The sequence below is a fragment of the Micromys minutus genome (genome assembly GCF_963924665.1).
Source record: "Micromys minutus genome assembly, chromosome: 27".
NCBI classification, from domain to species: domain Eukaryota; kingdom Metazoa; phylum Chordata; class Mammalia; order Rodentia; family Muridae; genus Micromys; species Micromys minutus.
In genome coordinates, this window is record NC_137962.1 from 35,665,785 (window position 1) to 35,692,641 (window position 26,857).

Genomic DNA, 26,857 nt, shown 5'->3' on the forward strand with positions numbered 1-26,857 from the left:
CTGTTAGTAATAAAATGGATGGGGGGTGTCTGGCAACATGGATAACCATTGGTGTGGGGATAACCACTAGGCTGAACATGAGGGACGCCCTGGTTTGTACAGCAGCAGCAGGTAGGCTAGCCATGCTGAGTGCCCGTCTCTCAGCATAGCTCTGTCTCACAGGTTGGGAACTACAAACGGACTGTGAAGCGGATTGATGATGGCCACCGCCTGTGTGGTGACCTCATGAACTGTCTACACGAGCGGGCACGCATCGAGAAGGCATATGCACAGCAGCTCACGGAGTGGGCCCGACGCTGGAAGCAGCTTGTAGAGAAGGGTAAGCACAGGCATGGTACCAGGGACGATACCACAAGTGGGCCAGGAGCCATCTTGCAGCTTGGTTTTTTTTTTTGTTGTTGTTGTTGTTGTTTTGTTTTTTGGTGTGTGTGTGTAGGAAGGCATGACAGTGCCTGTAACCTAGTAAACACAGGCTGCTTCTGTCACCTTTCCTTGATGACACCAAACTGCCAGCTGCAAAGGTTCCTGATCTCCTGTTGCAGTGCTTCCTTGTCATCCACAGGAGAATAACAGCTACTGAGGGCCTGAGGGTACCTGTAGGACGACCATTTCCTCAGCAGAGAGGAAGTCTGTTCTGCAAGAGGGAAGAGAGGAGAGAGAAACTGCACAGGCCCACACGGAAGTCTGGATGGTGTGAGGACACTGTCAATTCATTCCCTTCTAGTTCCCTGAGGCTCTGGAGGAGAACTCTTAATCAGGACTGTCACTTTGGATAAGGGTCTAAATAGGAAGGGGAAGAACAAAGCCAACAGTGAACCAGGTTTAGCGGGGTGACTAAATACTCACAGCCACCGGCAGTCTTTGTCACGAGTCATGACAGAGGAGTGGGGCTTCGGGCCAGCAGAAAATTGACTCTTTGGGTCTTCCCTAATCCACTGGGACTAGAAAATGTTCTCTGTCCTGTCTCCATTGACACTGTATTCCTCTGGGCCCACCACTCATGGGAATGAATAAAGGTAAGTTCATCTTGACGGAGATCACTCACAATCATGGACTGCCATTGGAGCAAGAGACTTCTTGGTTGAGAGGTGGGCCTTTCCCTTCAGAGAGTTCTCCCTTTTCTGGCAATCTTTAAACAAATTGAGATCTCTAAATGCAGGAAGCATTGTTTTAAAGAGGGAGCAGGGAAGCTGGCTTAGGTGGGCAGCATTTGCCATGCACATAGCCTGGTTATCGACTCCTTACTACATAAAAGTCAGGCACAAGTCTGGGGGGACTGCTTAGTAGTTAAGAGACTGGTTCTTTCAGAGGATCTGCTTTTGTTACCAGCAAGCACATGGCAGCTCAAAACCACCTGTAATCCCAGGGGAGCCAATATCCTCTTCTAGCCTTCATGGAAACCAAATATGCACACAGTGTGAATATATATACACATACAGATACACACACACACATATATAAACACATATGCAAACGTTTAAAATAAAAATTTAAAAAAAAGAAATTTCTTTAAAAAGCCAAGCATAGCACTACAAACCTGTAACCTGGTTCTGTGAAACAGAGACTAGAGGATCCTGGGCAATTGCTGGCCAGCCTGTTAGCTGAATCATGAGCTCCAGGTTTCATGTGAGCTGTCTCGAAAAACAGGTGATTAAGGAAGAAAGAGAGGTGATTAAGGAAGATTAACACGAGAAAATGTGTATGTTTATCGCATGTGCACTCATTCATACATGTGCATGTAAAATATGCACATCAGGTGTACATGCTCTCACATGAACACATTGGACACAAGTACATGGATATCCACATGCAAGTGCACACACACAAGAGCTCAAAGACTTTAGAAAAATAATTGTCTGCAGACCAGGCTGCTTCCAGGTAGACAGCTATGAGGGTCACAGGAAATCCGGCTGCTAGCAGAGGCTAAGTTACCTTTTCTCCTGTGTCAGGACCACAGTATGGGACCGTGGAGAAGGCCTGGATGGCTGTCATGTCTGAAGCAGAGAGGGTGAGTGAGCTACACCTGGAAGTGAAGGCATCACTGATGAATGAAGACTTTGAGAAGATCAAGAACTGGCAGAAGGAAGCCTTTCACAAGCAGATGATGGGAGGCTTCAAGGAGACCAAGGAAGCAGAGGATGGCTTTCGAAAGGCCCAGAAGCCCTGGGCCAAGAAGCTGAAAGAGGTATTTCCCTCCATCAACCTTACTGACCAACCCTAGTTTATCTCTCTCTAGGTGACTACTTCACTGATAGGACTCCCTTCCTGCACTTGCAGGAACTTGCCTTAGCCACAGGAGAGCAAAGCTGGTCAAGAACAGGCTGTCCCTGGGCCAAGACCCTGCTATATGTGCTTTCTTTAAAGGCAGTCCATACCAGCTCCTTGACGTTTATGTTGCTAGCAAAGCCCTAAGTTCACATCCAGTAACACCTCTCTCTGCAGCCTGGGGAGGTGTGTGTGCCAGAGCTGGAGACCTTTGGGCTAATATAAAGAATTAGTTCAAAAATTATCTTTTTCTGTATGTGGATTTTCTCCCAAATTAGCTTACAACCCAGATACCATTGTTTCAAAGCACCATTTGAACTCACTAAGTCCCATGTGGCCTTGGCTGACTGGTGGGTGTCACCGGGCCATTCTGGCCTCAGCACGTTCACTTCACCCTGTGTGTGGCATGACCGCCACCTCTCACTGGAATGCCACCCTGTCCACCTTTCCAAGAGCCGTGCTTTCCTCAGTGTCCTCCACAGCATGCCTCCGTCTCTGCTTGCTCTCCTTTTCTCTGTGTCTTGCTTTTCCCACCTCTCTTTTCACTCTGCCTGCCCTGAGCCTTCATAAATGAAAGTCTTCCTCCATGCATCAGTTACTGCACACTTCTCTTTCTCCTAGAATGAAATCTAGGCTTGGGTTCAGATAAGGCTGTCACTGTTAAGTGTGCGTATTTCGTCTGAGAGAGGAGAAGCAGGAATGGGGTATGGGGAAAAGGAGAGAGAGTATGTGTAAAGTAGCTGTTAGACCTGGGGAGCCAAGCACTGTGGCTGATACTTGGAAGGGCTGAGCTGGGATTATCATCTAAACCAGTGTTTCTCAACCTGTGGATTGTGAACCCTTTGGGGTCGGATTAACCTTTTCACAGGGGTCACCTAAGACCATCAGAAAACACAGTTATTTACTTTGCAAATCATAACAAAAGCAAATTATAGTTATGAAGTACAGTGAAAATAATTTTATGAATGGGGGTTACCACAACCTGAGGAACTGTATTAAAGGGTCGCAGCTAGGAAGGTTGAGAATCACTGATGTAAGTTCTTGACTTTTGAGACAAGTTTAGACAACGTATCATGATGCTTTGTCAAAAAAAGTCTTTGGGATTGTAACCCAATCCCTGCCAGCCTTCTTTAAGCCTCTTACTCATGTGAGAGATTCCACCACCATCTCCACCCCCAGTCTCACTTTTTGTTTATTTATTTGAGATGGTTTCTCTGTGTAACCGCCCTGGCTGTCCTGTAAATCTCTTTAGACCAGCCTGGCTTCAAACTCACAGAGATCTGCCTGCATGCGCTATTACACCCTCCAACGTTCTTTTGGTTTCTGTTTGATTTGGTTTTGGTTTTGGTTTTTTGGAGCACCTTGTTTTGGCTGTCCTGACATGCTTTTTCCTTAGGTGTTCACACCTCTTTCACGCCAAGCAATCTCAGGGGTCTTTCCCGTCCTTCTCTATAGAATTCTGTCCCTCGAGTCTGCTGTTAACCATTATATCTCAGCTTGATTGTCCTCCATGACACACAGCCCCTTCTAATTTACTCTAACATTTAATCATGCCTGCATTTGGCCACCTGATTCAAATCTACAAATTAAGTCATGGGTTGATCTGTCCTGTGTCCTCAGTGCCTAGAGCCATGTGTGGAAAAATACTTAGAGTGAGGCCTTGCCAGTTGTTCAGGGATGAAGCACAGACATTTGTTTAAAGTTCCCCAACCCGTGTAATGTCTGAAGGTCTGAACTTCAGCATGGCTACACTGAGATAATACTCTCCTGTAGGTGGAAGCAGCAAAGAAAGCACACCACACAGCGTGCAAAGAGGAGAAACTGGCCATCTCTCGGGAAGCCAACAGCAAAGCAGATCCATCCCTCAACCCTGAGCAGCTGAAGAAACTGCAAGACAAGATAGAGAAATGCAAGCAGGATGTTCTAAAGGTGAACCACAGACCCGCTCTGCCGGTTCGAATGTCTGTGTCACTTGCGCATAGCACACGGGTCTGGGGGTTCTCTGTGAGGCAGGCTACCTCAGTGGGCTGGTGAGAAGATAGCATGAACATGGCTTTGTCAGAACACGTTGTAAACTGATGTGTCCTCCTAGTGTAGGGTGGTCCCAGAGCCACGGGAATGAGATACTAATTGGCAACTTCTCAATTAGAAGTTCCTGGGAGCTGGGCTTTTCTGCTCCCCTTTGTCACTGCTCTATAAGTGATGGCCCAGGGCCAGCCTCCCTGCCTATGGTCTGGTCAGCCTGAGTCTGCAGGAGCGGATGGAGTGCGGTCACAGCAGGCTGGGTCTCAACAGGACTTAGGGCTGGCAGGTACACGTGCTGAGCTGATAGGCACCTACTTGACACCCTTAACCAGGCTTCCGATAAGGCCCTGAAATCCCTCTGGGTTCCGTGGTGGCATTCTTCTTTATGAGTAAGGAGCCAAGGTCATCGAGGCTAAGGAGCGTGCTGCTCTCGTGAGAGCAGTGAGTCTGACTCCAGAGTCTGCACCTTGTACTACCGTTTTCTTCACCACCATACCTGACAAAGGGAAATGCCATTTCCATAATGGTCTATGCCTCCAGTAGCTCCCAGCCCAGTTGGGAGTCAGGAACTGGGAAAACTGAAAACAGCCTCAGATAAGGAATCTGGGCCTCTATGCTAGATAGAAGTGGATACTTGAGTTCAAGAAACTGAAGGCCTTGGGAACACTTAACAACACTGCTAGGACCATAGGAATCTGCTGCCCAGGAAGGTGCTTAGAAAGATAAAGCACATCCATGGCGTGTCTGTGTGTGTGTGTGTGTGTAAGGGAGGGAGGGAGGAGGAGCCTTGTTTTTCACCGCACAGAACAGTATGGTGCTTCTGCAGAACAGACCCAGAGCATGAGGTCTGACCTGAAGTGTCTGTCAGGGAGGCATCACTTTTGGAACTTTCCCTTCCTGGGTGGTTGGCCAGTGATCTCAGAGTCTGAATGTTCTGTGTAGCCCCAGAATGCTAGAGAAGTGTACAAGCTAGCATCCGGTGTTGCTCACAGACTATCTTCCTGGCTCAGGCTGGGATGTGTCTTGCAGTATTCATCAAAGAGGAGGTTCACATCAGGTGCACAGCATCTGTGATAAGCCACTGGGGACTTTGTACATCTCCATTGGGGGTTTCTGAATAGTGATGACTCTGTTTGGTCCCTGATTGATTCTGGGACAGGAAATGGCCTCAATATAATCAAGCTGGAAGTGAGGAATCCAGTAGTAGGAGGAACATCTGTGTTACTCCAAAGGCTCCTAGGAGGCTTTGTGGCTTGAAGGCTCCTGTTTTCTCCGTGCTGGGGGTCTCTGATCCAGGGCTCCCAACTAGTGCTCAAGTTAGTTTAGCACCTGACTGCGGCAATATGCAATAGAAAAGGCAGAAGCACCACAGAGCGGGAGGATTCAAAAACAGGGTAGATCCACAGAGACATGGTCTCTGAGACATCCTCAGACTGGGCCTGCCTTCTAATAATCCATCTAGGTGTGAATTTTGTAATGAGGTTAGAGCCCTAATAAGCCAAACAATACCCAATCTGAGAACTGGGGTGACTATCTCTCACTTCCATCTACCTGTGGAGGGTGGAGTGGAGAAGCCACATGGCATATGGAGTAAACAAGTATGAGATGGACACAAACCTCTGTCTATGACACTTTCAACACAGACGAAGGACAAGTATGAGAAGGCCCTGAAGGAGCTTGACCAGACCACACCACAGTACATGGAGAACATGGAACAGGTGTTCGAGCAATGCCAGCAGTTTGAAGAGAAGCGCCTGCGTTTCTTCCGGGAGGTTCTACTGGAGGTTCAGAAGCACTTGGACCTGTCCAATGTGGCTAGGTAAGTTGTGAGCAAAACCCAACAGTGTCAGTCACAGGGAGACTGCTGTGCATACATGAAGGTTAATGCTCAGCTGCCGTGGGATGGCAGAGCTTTTCACACCACATTCCAGATACCCAGATACGTGCTTACAGAGGAACACACAGCACAGCCGTGGAAGGCCTGAGCAGGGTAGGCATGGCAGACTTGATGCTGTCAGCTCCACATGGGTCTGGCACTGTCTCTTCTGGTGCCGCAGCCAGGCCCAGCACTCTAGAAATCCATCTGGGCTGATGCAGCACTGCCCAAGCCTCATGTCTTCTGCCCCAGTCCCTTGTAGACACCTTCATGAGGCCTTCTCATCCCTGCTGCCAGCTTGAACTTGACATCTCAGTGGCTGAAGGTCTTGAGGGGACCAGAATAGTGAGACACTTCCATTTGACTTGAGATACAGTGTGCCTTCATCAGGAGAGACCCAGAGGACTGGGGACAGAGATAAAAATCCACTTCCTACATCCATCTGGGAGAGCCCTTGAGAAATCAATGTCAGGTCAAAGCTTGCTGTCAGAAGAACATGCCAGGTCCCTTGTCTCTTTAAAACGATGGAAAACAGTCCTTGCACGGCTGCTCTGTTGTCATTCATCTCATCTCTGTGACAGCCTGGAGAGTGGACAGCATTGTCCCCATCATGCTGATGAGGACACTGAGCTGCTGCACAGCTGTTAGAGGAGAGGGACAGGGTTGGGACTGTGTCCTGCTCTTCTGTGTGGGAGGCATCTTCACTACACTGGCTTGTACTTGGCCTGTGGCAAAGGCCAGAATCGCTAGAGCTTGTCTGGATGATCTGAGCCACCTGTGGGGAGGGTGACTCGTGCAGTGACTGCTAGGGCTGCTGTAACAGAATCTGGATGTCAGACAACAAGGGAAGCTCATCACTCAGTTCTAGAAGACGCAAGTCATAAACCAAGGTGTGGCCACACTCCCCCTGAGGCCTCAGCCAGGTCCTTCCTGCCCCTCCCAGCTTGTGGGATCTGCCAGAGTCCTCAGCTTCCTGGCCATCTGACCACTTCTCTCCAGTCCTCTAGCCATCTTTCCCTGAGTATCTAGAGCAGATTGTTCCCGCACTATAAGGACAGCAGCCCTGCCACGTGTTGAGCCTGCTTTAAGTTGCTCACATCTAAAAGGCTGCTTTCAGCAAAACTCACATTGTTGGAATTGGAGAACACAGGTCCATCCTTAAACAGAATAGGTATTATGTCCACACAGCAGAGAAGGAAACTGAGGCTCATAAAAGGGGCCACCTGTAGAGATAGATAGTAAGTGTGATACCAGGTCCAGCCAAGACCCAGGTTCTTGGCCCCAGGAAGCTGGGCTGGGTCTCATACATCTGCCCTCTTCCCACTGAGCTTTCACATGGGGAGGAAACCCTGAGAGAAATGGAGGGGGCACTGACATTCTGCTCTAATGGCTTTCTCAACGTGACCAGATTCTGTGAGACTGCACAGTTCTCCCCACATATCACACCATGATCTGATGATGCAGGGTGAGTGTCAGTGTGCTGCCTGTTTGTTGCTGGGTCCTAGGTTCTAGAGGATGGTGTCTGCATCTGTACATGTGACGGTCAGGAAATGGTGTTCCTCATGCATGTCTGGGAAACAGACTTGTGCAGGCTACCAAGATTGTCATGCAGGCTACAGGACCTGCTGTGGCTTTGAGGAATGGTGGTTGGCCCTGTCTTTTATTCTATCTCTGATTTAGCTACAAAACCATTTACCGAGAGCTGGAGCAGAGCATCAAAGCAGCTGATGCGGTAGAGGACTTAAGGTGGTTCCGAGCTAACCATGGGCCAGGCATGGCTATGAACTGGCCACAGTTTGAGGTAAGAAGGTTGTGTGCCTACAACTCTGCTCACCTATAGTTGGGAACCAAGACCGTTGCCCCTCTACTTGAGCTATAAATGATGTTCTTACTCCTTGCTCTGTCTATGCAATTGTCCTTACAGGTATCTAGTGTTCCAAGCACTGTATCTAAATTCCTTCTGATACTGTCACTTACTATTGGCACTCCCTTTTTCCCAGACTAAACAAAAAACAAACTTGTGTTTATCCCACCATACAGGGTATCCCAAAAAGGAGGTGGCTGTTCAGTCTCCAAGCCTCATATTGGGCCCCAGATGGGGCCAGTATCAATGAGCTGCTTTTCTCAACCATTTTTGGGTGCTTTTTTTCTGCCTTGGGCTGTAAATCTAATGAATTTCAGCTCAAATGAGTTTGCCTGTTCTTCAGTTTTGTTGGCTGTACAGTGTTTTTATGCTATAAATCTAAGGGCCTTGGGATCTTGAAACCCTGACTGTGGTGTAGAAGGTAGTGGCCAGAAGTACTTGTTCTCTGAAATGAGACATTCTGTCCTCCTCATTCACTGTGTGTGTTATGAGCCCCAACCCTTTAGCTGCCGAGGAGAGTCCTCCAAGCTACACAGATGCCTCCAGCATGGCCCTATGGTTTTTCTGGCCTGATAGTCACCAGAGCCTGGGCTGCATCTGTCCTTATGCTGTAACAGATCTGGGACTCGGGCAAGCAGGTATCCCTTGTGTGGCTTAGTTTTCCATGTTAAAGTATAAATAGAACCCTAGAGTTATTGCAAGGCATAAGCTGATCTGTTCTGGGTTGTCACATAGACCTGGGCTCCCCACAACTCCCTCAGTCCTTTACACCTGCATCCTTGTCTACACCTCCGTTCTTGTCTCCACACCTTCTGTTTTCTAGAATTCATGACTTCTCTAAGGGACAGGAACAGTGCTGAACATCAGGCTGCAGAACATGTGGGGCCTCAGGAGACACTGGGCTCCAGGGTCTTTTCTAGTGGAGGGGGAGGTATCCTGAGTGCTGTCTTAGGCTTACCTTGGCTTCAGCTTCCAATCTGCATGTTACTCTAGTGTGGCAGGGTACCATGTGCATGATTCTCTGCTGCTTCCCTCAGAAGCCTGTTATACCAATAAGGGGAACCATGGAAAAGACTGGCCAAGGCTCTCCCTCTAGGGAAACAGAGTCTGTGGACTTCTCTCTGAGGGCCCCTGGCTGGGAAGAAGCCCTCCTGTGTTTCCATTGATAACTGTTACCAGGTTGTGTCTGACTTTCTCTCATGAATTTGTTTTCATTTTTCATGCCACAAGGATGAAGTAAGTTCCTATTTTATGATTAACTCATGGATCACCAAGCTTCCTGCTGCATGTAGTCACCCACTCAGTCCCCTCTCTTGTCTGGCCCCCAATTCTGTGGCAGAGAGGCTGATATTAGTTCTTCCTTCCAAAGTTCCTGGTGCTGATCCCATCAATCTCCAAGAGCTGCCCTGTTAGAGTTCATTTATATTTAGAGTTCACGTGGGAACTTGAGGCTCTTAGCCCACGTCTTTCCTTCAACACAGTCACCCAAGACTAAGTAGAGACTTCAGTTTTTCTTTACCTCTATATTTTATCATCTGACAAATGAAAAGCTAGGTTTAATGCAAATCTAAGATGACTTATGACCCTGATACTTTGTAAGAAGGAACAAAGCTGTGTTCTAAGGTACATTGGATTTAAATTTAATTTGACGAGGAGTATGAAATCAGAAGACTCCTTTGTAGAGCTGGTACTTGTCCTTCCGTCTTTATGTGGGATCTGGGGCTTGAACTCGGGTTGTCTCCCTTTCAAGGAGAGTGTTTTTACCTGATTAGCTATCTTACTGATTATAATTTTACTCGTTTGTTAAATGGAGATGGGAGGGAAAGAGGACTCATTAAGGATAGCACATGGTATTTTTCTGGAAAACTAAGACCTAGCACCTTTCCAACTATATATTTCAACAGTTGGTGAAAACTTCTTGTTGGAAAAAACAGAAACCCTTTAGGGACATTGTTACAGTAAATCTTCAGCCCCAATAAGCCCTTAAAAGAACAATTCAGTTATATTATTTATGAGCTGCATGCCTGGATTGGGCAGATTCACCACTACACTGCTCTGTTCCCAGCTATGAGAGCCCTTGTTACTTGTAGCTTCTCCAGGCCACGTGGTTCTGCTCCATCTTCCTTCCACCTCCTCTTCCTCCGTTTTCCTCTGTCTCCTCATCTGCCTCTCTCCTTCCTCTCTCCCTACTCTCTAATACTTCCAGGCCTTCCTTTCTCTTCCACTGCCCAATCACAGGCTCTAGCCTTTATTTTACCAGTTAAAATGGGGAGAAGGTTCACATGAAGTCACTTGAGCATGGGATCTACTCCTCACTGGTGCAGCCCCTCCCTCTTGAGGAAGTGAATTAATATCAAAATACAAACAGCACTAGGGCAATCCATAACAGGACATAACCCTCTGTTCTTGCGGTTAATTCCCAGCATGTTACTCTGATTAAAAGTGGTATTACAAGCCATATAGTGGTGGGGCATGCCTTTAATCCTAGCACTTGAAAAGCAGAGGTAGGCAGATCTCTGAGTTCAAGGCTAGCCTAGTTTACAGAGTGAGTTCTAGTACAGCCAAAAACACCACAGAGATACCCTGTCTCAAAAAAAACAAAAACAAAAACAAAAACAAAAAACAAAAACAAAAACAAAACAAAAACAAAAAAAAAAAACTGGCATGACATATCAGGGGGAGCTTTTTGGAAACCTGAGCATTCAGTGCCTGCCTGTCTGCCTCCTCTGCCATGAGATAGCCACCTAGCCTCTGATTTTATTTTCAGGCCTGGGTTCAGTTTTCTATGTAGCAGACTTACTCAGGTTCTGTCAGATAGCTGTTAACATTGTGACTTAGTGTTCAGAGCATAAATGGAAAGGGTCCTTAGTACTCAAGGACTAAGCCTTGTACCTCAGCCAGGCTCCCCACAGGACTGGCTCAAGACCACAAGAGCCCATGCTGGCATGGGGAAGATAGAGCCTAAGACCCGTGGTAAGCAAATAGTGGGATTAGAAGGCTCCCCCAGGACTGTAATAAAAGACAGTAAGCATCATCAGCCATGATCCTGCGTTTCTGAGGGGGTACATGTGTGATATTTATGTTGCTGGGAATAGAACCTTATGTATGCTAGACAGACACTCACCAGTAAACTATAGCCCCATCCCTCAGACCTAGTTCTGTTGTCACCAGCATGTCCTATAAAATCTGCTTCATGTCAGGCCCTGTGGTTATATGGGTGCCAACTGTCATGACCTTTAAGCTTAAAAGGCAGCTTGAGGTTTGCTGGGAAAGGGGAGAGCAGGGGCCACAAAGGCTAAATGCTGCAATTGCATGGTACGGGTAGCTGCTGGCTGAGCAGGTGTTCTGAACCACTGTAGTTCCCAGAATGAACCTTCCATTTTCTTCCGGTGGCCCCTTGCCCAGGAGTGGTCTGCAGATCTGAATCGAACTCTCAGCCGGAGAGAGAAGAAGAAGGCTGCTGACGGTGTCACCCTAACAGGAATCAACCAGACAGGTGACCAGGCTGGACAGAACAAGCCTGGCAGGTGAGCTCTAGTCACAGCTTCAGTCAAAACATACCATATTATCAGAAATAAGGGCATCTGCTGGTCCTGGGCTGCTACCATCTTGGGCATTTGAATGATTCCCAAATGTCCTGGGAACTCCCGGAGCTCTAGGTGGAGTCCATCTCTCTATTCTCTATCTGGAGCTCCTGAGAAGGAGCCTTTTGCACATTGTGCCTGTCCTGGTAAGGGAGGTGCTGGAGTGAGCTGCTTGTGTTCATCTCATGGGGCAGCCCTGCTTGGACACAGCAGATAGAGACATATCAGTGGGATCATCCCTTTGGGACTTCTGTGTGCATGTGCTCACAGATGCAGAATAGTCCCCCTTACTTGGTGTTATTTCTGAATAAACCTGGCAAGTCAAGGCTTTGGGTTCAGGTCCAGCACTCTGAACAGAGCACCCCCTTGTCTTCAAGACTCTGACGACGTTATTTAAAAAAGCTTGTGGATAGAACAAGTACCAACTGTGGTCATTAGAACATTCTGGAAAACGTATGTTGTAGGACTTAGCTAGAGGCCTCTGTGGTTAGATAATGGTCACCTTAACTCAGAAATGAGGACGTCTGCTGGTCCTGAGCTGCTACCATCTTGGTCATTTGAATGATTCCCAAATGTCCTAGTGACATGCTTATGGCCCAGGCACTAAGCCCCTACTATCCCATCTCCCTAGTCACATAAATCTGGTCCTGCTCAGCTACTGTGCTTGGAGGCTCTGAAGAAAGCTGTATTGAGTCCTCAACCTCAGAACCAAGAGGTCTTCCTGATGTGATTAAGCCTAGGGATTGGAGGGAAGGAACTGGGACTTCGGAGGTCCTGTGGACTAGTGGCTAGACAGAATGTACCACTTCAAGACCCTCCAAAGCTAGCTAGAGCTGGAAACTTAGGAGGGCAGAGGGTCTGCTAGTGTAAAACATACTACCTATACACAGACAGCCAATTAGGGTCACCCTGGCATCTACAAGGTTTCCCATCTTCACCTTTTTGGCTCTGGGGTGGTAGCTGCTCAGTTTAAGGATGCTGCTGACCAAAGCCCTGGCCGCTGATGGAAGTGGCAATTGTTGTTGAGAGAGCCCAGTGGTCCTCAACCTTCCTAATGCTGTGGCCCATTAGTATAGTTCTGCATGGTGTGATGACCCCAACCATGAAATTATTTCATTGCTTCTTCATAACTATAATTTTGCTACTTTTATGAATCTTAATGAAAATTTCTGTGTTTTTCTGATAGTTAAGTGACCCCTATAAAAAGATCATTTGACACACCTACAAAGGGGTCATGACCCGAAGATTGAGTATTGCTGGCCTTGGGTGACTCTATATGTCTTTCTTGTGGTGGCTCTCTGATAGTAGTGTTCTACACCCTGCAGCTCCCCATTCCTCTCCCTAGTGCCCAGTGTCGCTCTAGTTAACACTGGGCTGGGAGGAAATTGGCAAAGTTACAGGAATGATTTGACTCCAGAGCACTAGAGGACCCTTCTATTCAGCAAGCTTTATTTCTGATTGTGGAAATGCCAGCACCAGGGAGCTGGCCAGTGACCTATTGAGTAGTTAGAAGGGTCACCACAGAGCTGAGGAGTCCCCTGCTCCATAGATACAATCTTTCTGTGACCGTTGCTTCCCATCCATCTGTCCCACTGGCTATGTGGAAATGAGGGGCTAGGGGCCTGAAGAAACCCTGAAACAGGAAGTACTTGTGCACATGTGGTGGACAGTTAACTTACAGTTGATTAAGGTATATCGACTCATCGACAACATATAGCCACATTCTGACTAAAATAATCTTTAATCAGCACCTTTTTCCTCTTCATCAGATGAGGAGCTGCTATGACTCTAGAGATACTGTCACTGTCTTCCTCTCCAGGGCCTTTAGTGGGCCCCAAGCTGTGGTCCCTGAAAGCTCTCTTTCTCCCCATAGCAACCTTAGTGTCCCGAGCAACCTTGCCCAGTCCACGCAGTTACAGTCCAGCTACAACCCCTTCGATGACGAGGACGACACGGGCAGCAGCGTCAGTGAGAAGGAGGACATTAAGGCCAAAAAGTTGGTGAACACACACTTCCCTCTGGCTTCCACTTCGCTCTGTGTCCTCTCTCTCTCTATCTAGGGGTCTCTTGGGGTCTCACCCATCAGCACTTCAGCAGTGTATGGGGTCCTACTGGACCGTGGGCACATTTCAGACCTGCTAGGACAGGGTCAGGCCTGTCCACCTCTCTGGGGGGGCACAGTTAACACTCTTTGGTTGCTTTTTCTCTGTCCTGTTAACCCTTTAAGGCCTGAGCAGCACCACTACAGGAAGACAGACAGGCAGTATAAACTAGGGACCTGCTGAAGTGGGTAAAGCTCTACCTGCAGGCACTACTCTGGGATATTCACAGCCTCCAGCTTCTCTTGAGGCTCAGGATGAGTGTGGATGGCATGAAGGCTTCAAGGGGCCTGGCTGCACCTGCCTGTGGGGCAGGAACTATGGGAGGGACCCATTCTCTTCATTCCTATGCTAAGAGCCTCATGTCATTCTCTGTTGCAGTGTCAGCAGCTATGAGAAGACTCAGAATTACCCTACTGACTGGTCTGACGATGAGGCTAACAACCCTTTCTCCTCCACGGATGCCAACGGGGACTCTAACCCGTTTGATGAGGACACTACCTCAGGAACGGAAGTGCGAGTTCGGGCCCTCTATGACTATGAGGGGCAGGAACACGATGAGCTGAGCTTCAAGGCTGGTAGGTAACCTCCCCAGATACCTTCCTGGGAATAGAGGCATCTGGCCTTCTGAGGGGACTTGTCTTTTGTTTTTGAAGTCAAATTCTTGCTAGTTTCATGTGAGGGTCTCCACTACAGTACTTTCCCTACCCGATCTTTGCATGTCCTGATGCTGTCCCAACCAGGAGGATGATAGTGTGCTGTTCATGCTAGGGCCCGCTGAAAACCATCTCTATCCATCCCTGACTGTGCTTTGTTAGCCACTGACCTTCACTGTTGGTCGGCTGTTAGTAACCAGCTAATGTTAGTACCTCTGACTTTGTAGGCATCTCATGTGCTGTTAGTTATATTGAGATTTCTGTGTTCTCATGTTTACTCATCAACCTGCCTCTTTAACACAATAGTCAACACTGCAGCCACCAAGCCATGCAGCTGCAGTATTTCTGGGCTACCTCAGTGTTAGCTCTTTGTCTCTGTTCTTCTAGGCATAAGCTTCTCACAAGAAGCCATGCTTACAGTTTAGCCTGTCACTAGAAGCAAGACTATAAGAACAGTAATGACTTACGTGTTCTTCAAAGGCTTTGGGGGCTAGTCAGAGTGCCATCACCAGGCCCAAACTGTCGGCTGTGCAGCTTCGGATCTCATGTTCCTACTGATCTTGTTCATCCTCTTCAGTGCTACTCTCTTCAGACCCACTGTTTTCACCGTGAACCAAGGTTGTTTTCACTAGGGCCCTTTCCTGTACTGCCTACAGAATGAGCTCTGTGTCCTGACAGCTCAGCACACTCAGATTCTCCATCCTCGTGTTAGTATTTGGCAGTTTCCTTGTCTGCAAATGGAAGTGTCTAGGGAGCAGATCCTGTTGGCCCAGGTCTCTGCCAGGCCAGTGGTGGCTCAGGAATCGAAGCCTCAAAGCCCAAAAGACACCTTGAGCCACCACACTGAATGAAAACATGGGGCATGTTGCCAAGCAAGGCAGCCTGGGACACACAGGATAGGCACAAGGCTGAACCTGGAATGGTTCTAACCTGGACTGCTGCTTGCTCCAGGGTCACTCTGAGAGCTGCCATCTTCAGATCACAGTAGCCTCTGTGTCAGAAGCTTTGAATACAAATTAGTAGTGAAATATCCACAGTCTTGCCTTACCTTCGGGAGGATGCCTAACCCTCTGTTCTGGAGACCTTCTGTGGATCCTTCTAGAAGCATGTTTTGTATCTACATGAGATTCGTATGCACAGATGACTTTCTGTGGTCAGTGTTGCCCACCCTGTCACTAAGGCCACCCTCTTTTTGTCTTGCAGGGGATGAGCTGACCAAAATAGAGGATGAAGATGAACAGGGTTGGTGCAAGGGACGTTTAGACAGCGGCCAGGTCGGCCTGTACCCAGCCAACTATGTCGAGGCTACCCAGTGACAGTCCATGGGCAGGCTGGCGGACAGACGGACATGGGCCGTTCAGGAGCTCCGTTAGCCTTGGCCTGGGCAGTGACACCTCTAGTGTCCCCAGCAGCCATGTAGGCATCCACTCCACCTGCAAAAGACGATGGCTCTGTTGTTGGCTTCCTGGTGTGCTCTAAGGCAGATGAGCGGGTGGTCGCATTGGGCACTTGGCCCCAAACACATCTGGGCAGATCTAGGCACAGGAAGATAAGGTCCAACAGCGAGAGCCAGGCCCCTCCCCACCCCACCAGCTCTCTCTATCATGGATCTGCACCTTCTTGCCCTTGTCTCTCCTGAGTCAATGACGGATCAAACTGATTCTTGTTCCATTGATTATTATCTCTGATGATGCTCTACCTGCAAGTTCAATGAACAGACTTACCTGCCATTTTCTGAGTAAAGAGTTTGAGGTTTTAATTTAAAGGCAATGTACAGTTATACTTTTTTATATGCTCTTCCAGTCAGCTAAATTATGGCCCACACTGATCTGAGATGTTCTCCATGTGAGCTGTCTTCATTTCTCTGTGCTGTGTCCAGATGTGGGGTTGCTGCAGCAGGGGTTCCATGGCAAGTGCCAGCTGCAGGGGTAACCTTGTGCAACGTTCCCCAACACTTCCATGTTTAGAAAGTATTTTCACTCTTTCCCTGCTTCAGCTTTTGCAGATTAAAAGTTTTATTAGTGATTTGGAAAGTTAACAGTAAAAAGACTAACTTTTCAAAACAGCTGTATTTGTAGACTAAGATTCTTTACATTAGACTGTTGTGTCTCGATGTATATCTGTATATATTATTTGATATTCAGAGAATCTATAGAGTTCACCTACTGTTGGATGAGAGCTGGTGGCTTCTGATAGCAGATCTTGTCAACTGCTTGAAGCCCATGGCACTGAAGCACAGGCATGACTGGCTAGCAGCCTCCGAGCGGAGCTGCTGAGAAGACTGATTCTCACTGCCCAGGCTCCAAGCTCCGTGACAGCACTGGAAACGCTCCTAGGACTCTGTAGTAGTCACAGGCTTCACAGTCCCTGTGTCACTCACTGGAGTTAGAGGGAGGGTTCCACCCCCAACCCACCACACACACGTTCCTCTAATTGCCCATGTCCTCAGGTGCAGTGGGACTGTTGTGAGCCCTAGGGATGGGCACAAAGAGGACTTTATTTTGTTAGCTTGGACAGTGTGCAATGGTGCACATCAGCAACTTGTATTTCTCCAGTGTTTGGCACAAGCACTGTTTCGCTGTGGCTGTGTGTCATGAGAACCTACCAGCAGAAATTCTTGTTTCTAAGCCACACAGAATGACCCAAAGCTGTCAAGTCCTTAATGTTTAGAAACTCCTTTAAATGTATAGTATTTTAGAACAACAACAACAAACTCAATAAACAGATGATCTTGTGTGTTTGGCAGCCCCTTTGCCTTGCATCCACCCTCATGTTCACACAGCTAATAGACCTGTCTCCTTGGGGAGTATACCAGCCTGGAAACTCGGCAAGATCCAGTACATAGGATCCCTTCACAGGGCCATGTTTCAGTACCAGCCACCAGAAGCTGGGGATTTGAGGCACCTTGACATCCCTGTAGAGGGCACCCCCTGTATCACCCTCTTTCCCCTGACCTAACAGAACAAGACCAGCAGCCATTCCTCCCCATAGTTTCCCCCATACCTGTGTGTGCCTACTGAGTGTTGACCCTTGTGTGCCACTGTTGTGTTTTCTCAAGTAGGTGATCTTTTGGGTGTAATGTGATCAATGCAGGTCCCAGCTGGTCCTACGAGCACAGAGAACCTCCACGGATCTCGCCTCCCATTGGGATCAGCTAAGGAGATAAAGCCAGCGTGCTAGCCCTGACCAGTCCAGGGGAACGGACTGCTGCTGCTGCTCTCTTCAAGCACGAGTAAAGCCTCTCTTTGGCCTTTCTGCATGTCACTTTGCTCAGCAGAAGCAGAGCCTGAGTCTTTGTTCTTGAGTCTCTGTGTGGTGGGCGTCCTCCCCACTGCTGGTTTCTGAGCAGTACTTGAGCCCATTAGCAGGCCACCCATTGCTCTGGGTGTGCACCAGCTTCTGCCTCTGTTTGCTCCAAGCAGCAGAGAGAAGACAAAGTGAGAGAAGGCAGAGGCAGATCTCCCCACAACTGGCAAGCCCGGAAGTGGGGATATATCTTGAACACCACAGTAAGACTACAGCCGTGGCTGGGGCACCAGTGCAGGTGCTCTAAAACTCCTCTGGCCTGCCACTCTGTGGCAGGCTGGAGTTACTAGAAAAATAGGTTTTAGAAGCTCTGGATCAAAGATTTGCCCAAGGCTCTGTGAGCAGACCTTACTCAAAGCCCAGCTCTCAGATGTGGGACAGCCAACCTTCTCCTTGCTGTCCTGGGGGCTGGGAGTGGGACAACACCTTCTATTCAAACAAGGAAGCTTGAGGGTCCCTTACAGCCCTCCTGCCATCCCCTACCCTTCCCTGGGGGTTAAGCACAGGAAGCTCACCGTGCACAGTGGCCTCAGTTTTCACAGGAGGATAGGGAGGGGTAGGGCGGCATAGAACTCTGAAAGTCCTTACGGTTATGATCACCTAGGCTGGGGCTAGGACCCTCTGCAGCCTTTGACTGCCCTTTCTATACCACCCAGGTTGGGAATCCCAGGACCTCATGGCCTCTTGGGCTCCTGAGCTGACTCTAGTGACCAAACCAGCTCAGTCAGTCAACAGGGTCTCGAGGGGGGGGAGTGAGGAATAAAGAAAGAAAAGACAATTAGACAACTTTATAGTATAACCCCAGCAAGTGCTAAGGCTGAAACAAGTTTAATTTTTTCCAGTCTGCTTTTACATCATTCTAGGTATATCAAAAAATATGGTCTGTCCTAAGGCATAAACAAAGTAGTCAAAGAACAAACAAGGCATAAACTAAGGTCCCATGATTATTCAGGGTCTTTGCAGTCAAAATGCAAAGAACACATTCCTCACCTGTATTTATCTTGAGCCTACTTCCTAGTCCAAAGTCAAATTCTTATCTGAGCCTACTCCTGTGTTCTAGCCCAAGTTCCCGGAAGCTGCCCGAGGGCTCTCCACACTCTAGGTGAGGGATAAAGGGATAGGCGGTGACCTCTCTCAGTCTCACCTGTGAGGTCTTCTCTAGTCGGAAGAGGCAGAAGGACCCTGGGGCCAGGACAAAACCAGACTCAAATTTTCCACATTTGGAAGAACAAGAGCCATGATAAAGACAGTTCCAAAACACTTGAGCAGGCAGGGCCAGCCCAAGCTCAGTGTGGCTCAGCCTGTGGTGAAGTACCAGACTCCAGGCCAGAACAGCACCACTGCAGATAAATGTGTCTCTGACCCAGCACAGTACTAGATTGGATGAGGCAAAGCCCTCCCTGGTTCTTAAACTTTTTCCCAATTCCAGTACAAAACATCCTGACTTCTCCCTTCCTTCCTTCCTCTTCTATGGACCACAGAGGACAGCACTTTGACACTAGCAAATACCTGAGCCTCAGTACTGCAAAGAGATCAGTTAGGATGACTGTGGGGTGTCATTTGTTGACATCTTCCCCACTACAATGATGGCGATTCATTAGAGGATATTGACAGAAATAATTGGCTCGTGGGCGTGAAGTCCTTAGGGTAGGATGCTAACCTTAGGTCTCCACATGCACTTGCGTACACATACACACATTAAGGAGGCTGGAGGGGTCCTGTCCATTTCTCCTACCTATGAGGACACAGCACTATCTAGGAAGAAACTGGGATCTGCTGTCAGGTTTAACAGGACCCTGGCGCCCGAGCATGGATCCTCCTGTGTGACCCCAGTCACCTGATCTCTTGCAGAAAGCTCTTGTGTTCCCTGAGCCTTGTTTTGCTCATCTCTAAAATGGCATTCAGAGTAGACATCTTGCTTTTTATGAGTCTTTACTAAACTTTTAACATCTGACTTGTTTAATCCTCATGGTAACCCAGGGCAGTTGATAGTGCTCCCTTTATTTTATAGATGAGGAAACAGTCACAGAGGCAACTTGATCAAAGTGGAAAAGCTACTATGGAACAGAGTAAAACTTCAGGTCCAGGAATGACAGCCCAGGTTCCTTCAAGCTAGGCTATGTTGTTGGCCTAGGAGCCTCAGAGGACACAGCACTGGGTCCCTTGCCTGTGTCTACTGGTTCCCCTGACACTTAGCACCAGATATGGTGGTACATACCTTTAATCCTGAGAGGCAGCAACAGGGTAAGCTCCCTGAGTTGGAGGCTAGCCTGATATACATGGTGAATTCTAGGTGCATAGCAAGCCCTTGTCTGGGGGAAGAAGTCACCCACAGCCAGTTAGAGTACAGCTATCCCCTGATGCTACTAACACCAGTCAAAAGGAAGGACTCTCAAGTTTCCCCATCTTCCTAGTCTACTTTAGATCTCCATTCTGGATAGCATTACTATTTTTATGCACTGTCTAGTCTATGCCAGCTTCAGTTTCCTAAGTGCTAGGACCACAGGCATGAGCTGCCATGCCTGGCTTGTACTGATCTCTATAGTTTTTCCATTTCCAGACATTCTTATGACTGAGATCATACAAATGGTAGCCTTTTGCTGGAGGCATGGCTCAGTGATTGGGAGGACTGGAGCTCAGGTCTCCAGAGCTCCCAGAACATGCCAGAAAGGGATACTCATCCCACTTATAGTTCAAGCCTGGGAAGGTTGAGACAGAATCCTCAGAACAAGATAGGAACAAGTTGGCTAGACTAGCTGTGCCAAAAAGCCCTGAGTTTGGGACTAGAGGGATGGCTCAGCAGTTAGCAGCACTGACTGCTCTTCTAGAGGACCAATTCCCAGCACCCACAGCAGCTCAAAACTATAACTCCCAAGATCTGACACCCTCACACAGACATACAAGCAGGCAAACCACCAATCAAGAAGCAAGAAGGAGCTGTGGGTTTGATTAAGGGACTATACCCCAAATAGTGTAAAGGGCAATTGAGGATTCCCAATGTTAACCTTGGGTCTCTACATGTACTTGCATACACATACATACCCACCTGCATGTGTGCATGCACACACATGTATACCACATACACATTAGAAGGGAAATTGATTTTTTTCACATGATTCTTTGGAGATTCATTCTTGTAGTTTTGTGTGCTAGCGTTTTGTTCCTTATGGGTAGTTTTCATTGAAAAGCACACTGGGGTTCATTGGGTTTATCCATCCAATACAGAATATTTGTTTCTAGTATTTGAGAATAATAAACACATGTGTAGTATAAGCTCTTTAGTACAGAAATTTGGGGGCCTTGGAAGATGGTTCTGTAGAAAAAGCATTTGCTTTGCAGGCATGAAGACCTGAGTTCAGATTTCTGGTACTTATGTTGGGTGGGCATCACAAACTTGCCTATAACTTCAGTGCTCAGAAGGTGAAGACAGCAGATCCCTGGAACAAGCTGGCTAGCTAGACTAGCCATACTGGCGGGCTCTGGGCTCAAGTGAGAGGACCTGTCTCGGGATAAGTTGGAGAGTTATGATGGAAATCATCTTGAGCCATCATAACCAAGTGTACATGCAAGCATGTATACTTCCACATACACAAAGAGTACAGGATTTTGTATCAATGCTTCTTGTCAGTTTTTACCTCAAATTACAAATATAGTAATGAGACAATTGTTTATTTCATTAAGAGGAAATGGCATTAACGTCTACCATTTTTTAATAATCCAGTGACACATCACTAAATGTACGTTTTTAGAAACAGGGTTTCTCTATGTAGCCCTGTCTGTCCTGGAACTCACTCTAGACCAAATGGAACTCAAGATCTATGTGCCTCTGCCTCCCAAGTGCTGGGATTAAAGGCATGCGCCACCACTGCCTGGTAAATCACTAAAGTTTTCAGTGTCTTGAGAGAGTCCAGAGGATGATGGAATCAGATATGGCTGCTCATGATTCAGTGGGTTTATACCAGATGTGTCTGACCTACACAGACGTTAATGTGTTCTCTTTCAACTCTAGTCACTAGCGCTGTCTTCCAGAGGCAAGGGACAGAGGCTGTTGCTGTTCTCACTTGGATCCAGTCTATGGCTGTCTAGGCCCATTTAGCTTTCCTTCTGGTGGCAGCTGGACAAAGTCCAGCCCTGGCTTGTAAATACACATTCTCTGCAGCTGCCCCGTCTGTCCCCCAACGATGGCTTATCAGATAGGCTCAGCTAGTCTTAACATTTCTGGAAGGTGGCGCCATAGGCCTTTGGAGGACTTCGCCTTTATATGTGTTGTCAAACTTTGTCCTTGGGTGTGACTCAGGCCATTGCTTGTCTAAGTCACTTGTGAAGGGGAGAGAGGATTCAGCAACCCCATGAGGCAGTGCACAACCCCATGTGTGGCCAACAAAGTGGCCTATTAGACCTCTCTGACTTTTCCAGGCCCATTAAGCCCTGTCCCTTCCAGAGGCTAGAGTAGCTGTCAATGATTACTGAGGTAGGAGCTCTTTTTCACTGCTACCTGTGTTTGCTCATTCATCTTATGGTAGTCCCCTCCCCCTCTCCCCACCACCAGTGCTCCTGTAAATGACCCTGATTAAAGTCATTGGTTTGGCCTGCTAGATTTGGGTGGAAATTTGATTGTGCCTAGGTGCCATAGAGTTGTCCTTGGTGCCCTACCTATGTTAAAGAGAGAATAAAATGTGTCTCTAAAAAAGTTAACAAAACAGTGCAGATGAGCACTCTAGAGAAGAAACTGCTGAAAGCCAAAGAGCTGGGAAGCAGCCAGCTGAACTTAAAACTCTTAAACCTGTTCTACAGCGGCTCCCTACCTGAGGCCACATTTTCCAGCTCCCTGCTCTGGAGTTTCAGCCTTGCGGCTACTGATGTTGCGTAAGGTTGGGGTGGAGCCCAGGTGCTGGAAAGATGGCTCATCACTCAGTTTAAGGCTCTTCCAGAGGATCACCAGCTCCAGGAGTCTCAGATTACCACACGCAAAAACACAGATATGCATAGTTAATATCTCATTGGATATATCAACCACATCCCAGAGAAGGTGGCCAACAGAAAACGTTGGGATACCATCTCCCCTCAGAGCTGTATGGTCCCTGGACTTCCAAATCCCAGGATACCCTTCCATCCGAGCAGAAATACAGTGGTAATGTGTGTCTGTTTTCCCAACGCTCAGTATATGGAGGCAGGATCAAAACGCTAAGTTCATCCTCAACTACATGATAAGTTCGATGCTAACCTGGACTACATACAACCCCCGCCTCCCCCTTTCTCTGTCTATGATTTTTACTTCCTATTAGTGTGGTTTGCCTGTATGAATATCTGTGTGCCACGAGCCTATAGTGACTGTAGAGGCCAGAAGAGGGTGTGAAGTCCCCCTGGAACTAAAGTTGTAAGCCATTATGTGGATGCTGGGAATCCAACCTCAAGTCCCCTTGAAGAGCACTCAGCTCTCTTACTGAGCGGTCTCTCCAGTAGCCGAAAACAAAATTTTCTACCAGAAAAAAAAATTCCTACAACACATTCAGGGTTTGGCTTTAGCTGAGAAGAAAACAAGAGCCGTGACAATCCAGCCTGAGGGTAAAGTCCAGCTTCAGCCGCCACACCGCTTTCTGCTGAGGCGCCTGGCGCAGGCGCACCTCGCCCTCGGGCGTCCGCGCGCCGAACTCGGGGCTGTGAGGCAAGGAACGGAAAGAGAAGCACGAGGGGGCGGGGATTGGGGGCGGGGCCAGAGCGGTCTGTGTGAGGTAGAAGAGTGGCTGCGGCTCTTGGTGTGGGCGGGGCGTGGTGGGCGGGGCGTTGGGGAGCTTACTTCCACGCGCTGCAGGGGCGAGCCGACGGCAGTTGGAGTGTGAGGCGGCCACAGTTTCTGTCAGGACGTCCTACCTGCTCGCGGCGCCATGCCTGTGGATCCTCAGGTGCCCTTGGGGAATGTTGCCAATCAGGACATCCTGGGCGTCTTCTACCGCCTGCGCTTTGTGCTTAGCAACCATATAGCGGCCGCCTGGCGAGCCCGGAACCCCGCCGCGGACGTGGGAAGAGGGAGACAAGCCGCCCCGTTGGTCAACCGTCGTAATCGCCCACGAGGGTTCTGAGTTGGCGGACTTCTCGCCCAGGCACGTGAGTAACCCCTCACTCGTGCTCCGTAGACGTCCAGGACCGTCACTGGTCTCGCCGAGAGTTGTATAGACTTGGGTGAAATCGTGGTTGGTGTCCCCGAGGGGTGATTTGGCGTTTGGTGGCGTCTCCTCAGGAAGAGTTAACAACACCTCACTAAAATGGCCTGGTCCCGTCCCCCTTTAGCTGGTGAGCTAGCGCCACACCCGGTTTTCTTGTCACTTTTCTCCACAGGGCTGTCTGAGGGTCCTTGGTACATGATTTTTTAGAAGTGGCCCGCTGTAGAAACGGCGGCATCTTTTTTTTTTTTTTTTTTTTTTTTTTTTCAGGTAGTGTCACACTATGTAGACCAAGCTAGCCTTAAACTACCAGTCTTCCGGCTTCTACCTCGAGTGCTGGGATTTATTTATTTGTTTGTTTGTTTGTTTTATTTTATGGGAGCTCACTATGTAGATCAGGCTGGCCTTGGAACTCACAGAGATCTGCCTGCCTCTGTCGAGTGTGCCACCACCGCCCAATTTAGCAGTTAGTTTATAACCTAATCTTGAAAATGGTATGTTGTCTTCTTTTTTTTTTCACATTTTTCTGGTCGCATAGACTACCTTGGTAAAAGAGAAGCAGAAATTACACAGAAGGTTGAGGATGATTGGGCAAATGGTTAGTGCAGAGAAAAATCATACTCAAGGGCCTGCTATGTGCGATACAGCCACTGCCCAGTGGATTGTAAGGGACAGTGTACCAGCTGGGTACAGTCCTGGTCAGCATTCATTTATGTGTTAGGTTTCTTACTGAAGGTTTAGAGGCAAGTAGGGCAGGATATAGCTTACAGACCTAAGTTCTCTTCAGTGCATATCACATATAGAGTATTGCTAATACAGTACAGGAATTATATTGATAACTCTCTCTAGATGCCATGAATAACCCCTCATGAGTGCAAAGCCAAACCCTCAAGCGTGCTAAGCAAGTACCTGACCACAGAGAGTTTATATGACAATTTTTGAAAGTTTTATTTTAGGTGTGTAGGTGTTTTGCCTGCCTGTATGTCTGTGCCTGGTGCTCGTGGAGGCCAGAAGAGGGCATCAGATTCCTTGGAACTGGAGTTTGATGATTGGATTGTGGCTAACTGAGCACCAAACCTAGGTGTTGTGACCACAGCCACTGTTATTAACTGCTAAGCCATCTCCCAGCCCCAGTGTTATTACAGTTGTCTAACATTCTAAAATAATTGGGCTGGAGAGATGGCTAACTCCAACTGTAGGGGACCCAAAGCCCTCTTCTATGTCTTCACCAGGGTGCCTAGACATACATGCAGGTAAGAAACTCATACATACAAAATAAAAATAAAAATTTAACGTTCTAAAATCCTAAATAACTCTTCTTTTCATTTTTTTTTTTTTTTTTTTTGCAGCAGAATACCTGGCATAGGATATAACTGTAAATATTTAGCTCTACAAGAAGAAACGGCATTTACATACAAAAAGAAAGACATGATTCATTGGTGTTTAAGTAAATACAACATAATGCATCCTAAAAGTGCCTGGACTCTAGGTCTGCCTGATGGAAGACTCACTATGACACCATTAATCCCCCAGTAATTAACACATGGAATGGGGTACCGGTGATGAGAAATGACCACAATTAGCTCCCTTTCAAGACTCCTTCCCAGACATCTGATCAGAACCAAAACTGAGTCTTTAACAGTGGAAAATCTCTTATTCTCTTGGTCCTGCTTCTGTTGAGAGCCCCTGCTTAAATCACTTTCTTCAGCTCACTGAAAGCAGCAGGACAAAAGCACTGCTCCTGCCACAAAGGAGGCTGGGCCATACACCTTTGGAGAAGGCTTGCAACCTCATCTTGAGTCTTTCCCTAAAAGTGGATGGTGAGTCAAGCCTATTGTCTCCGCACTTGGGAGGGGGAAGCAGAAGAATGATCACAAGTTCAAGGCTGGTTTGGGATAAATAGGAAGTTTCAGGTTGACCTGAGTTACAGTGTGAGACATTATTTCAGACAAAAAACATTCCTCTAACAGTTTACAGTGTCTGGGTAAAAGAGTTGAGACACTGTATGTAATATCTGTAAACTATATCAGAATCCATCTCATTGTGAGGAAGAGGGGAGGCGACACTGGCCATGACTATCTATGTGATCATCTAACTGATTCCTGAATATCTATGTTCTTGAGATCACGCAGAATGCCCTTGTCCTAGTTAGGATTTTACTGCTGTGAACAGAAACCATGACCAAGGCAAATCTTATAAGTGACAACATTTAATTGGGGCTGGCTTACAGGTTCAGGAGAAGCTCAGTCCATTATCATCAAGGTGAGAGCATGGCAGCATCTAGGCAAGTGTGGTGTGGGAGGAGATGAGGGTTCTACATCTTCACTGGAAGGAAGCCAGGAACAGACTGCGCATCTTCAGGCAGCTAGGAGGAGGGTCTCGAAGCCCAGCCCCAGAGTGACACACTTCCTCCAACAAGGCCATACTTTCTAATATTGCCACTCTCTGAGCCAAGCATATGCAAACCATCACAGCCCTCAGCTATGTTGCATATACTAAAATACACCATAAAGTATTTTCTGGCACCCTGAACAGAGATGTCAAAGCTTTGTTAAAGACAGCAGATTCCATCCAATTTGTGATATTCACCAAAGTCCCACAGGCTGGCAGAGTCCGTGCCTAATTCTTCTGTATCAGCTGCCTAGGAGGTTCTAGCGAAATCTAGCTAAGATAAAATGGAGAACTCCTCCAAAGGCAGGTTGCTGTCAAAATAGCTCCAGATGTACATTCATTTGTCTGCAGCCCCAGGAAGATCTGCTTGTATTTATCTTTGACCACAAAGTTGAGGGCTTGTGAAGGGAATTAGCTGGTAACGTTCTTCAGATTGCCATTCTAGAAAAACAGTACATCCTGCCCTTTAGAGATGCAAATAATGCGGTTCATGATGCCTTTGTACTGATGGTTTATCAGCCATGACCTGCTTGCTAATAAGCCATACCTGCAGTAGAAGCTTAACTTGCCTTATCAGGGACACAGGCATCTTGGAGATGGCAACCACAATGCCTAGAAATAGGAAGTCAT

At 47.7% G+C, this 26,857-nt stretch overlaps 1 protein-coding gene across 3 annotated transcripts in view; it reads left to right on the plus strand.

Annotated features, from left to right (window-relative positions):
* Positions 1-17,103, plus strand: part of PACSIN2 (protein kinase C and casein kinase substrate in neurons 2) — an 85,667-nt gene extending 68,564 nt beyond the window's left edge. For 2 of the 3 annotated variants that reach the window (XM_080938932.1, XM_080938933.1), the window contains exons 3-11: positions 163-319; positions 1,950-2,185; positions 4,039-4,194; positions 5,934-6,109; positions 7,847-7,967; positions 11,436-11,557; positions 13,488-13,610; positions 14,095-14,291; positions 15,573-17,103. In XM_080938932.1, the coding sequence (XP_080795058.1) occupies positions 163-319; positions 1,950-2,185; positions 4,039-4,194; positions 5,934-6,109; positions 7,847-7,967; positions 11,436-11,557; positions 13,488-13,610; positions 14,095-14,291; positions 15,573-15,685 (1,401 nt within the window). In that variant the 3' untranslated portion in view covers positions 15,686-17,103. The remainder of the gene's footprint in view (positions 1-162; positions 320-1,949; positions 2,186-4,038; positions 4,195-5,933; positions 6,110-7,846; positions 7,968-11,435; positions 11,558-13,487; positions 13,611-14,094; positions 14,292-15,572) is intronic. The other variant, XM_080938934.1, reaches the window with a different exon arrangement.
* Positions 17,104-26,857: the final 9,754 nt, after the last annotated feature.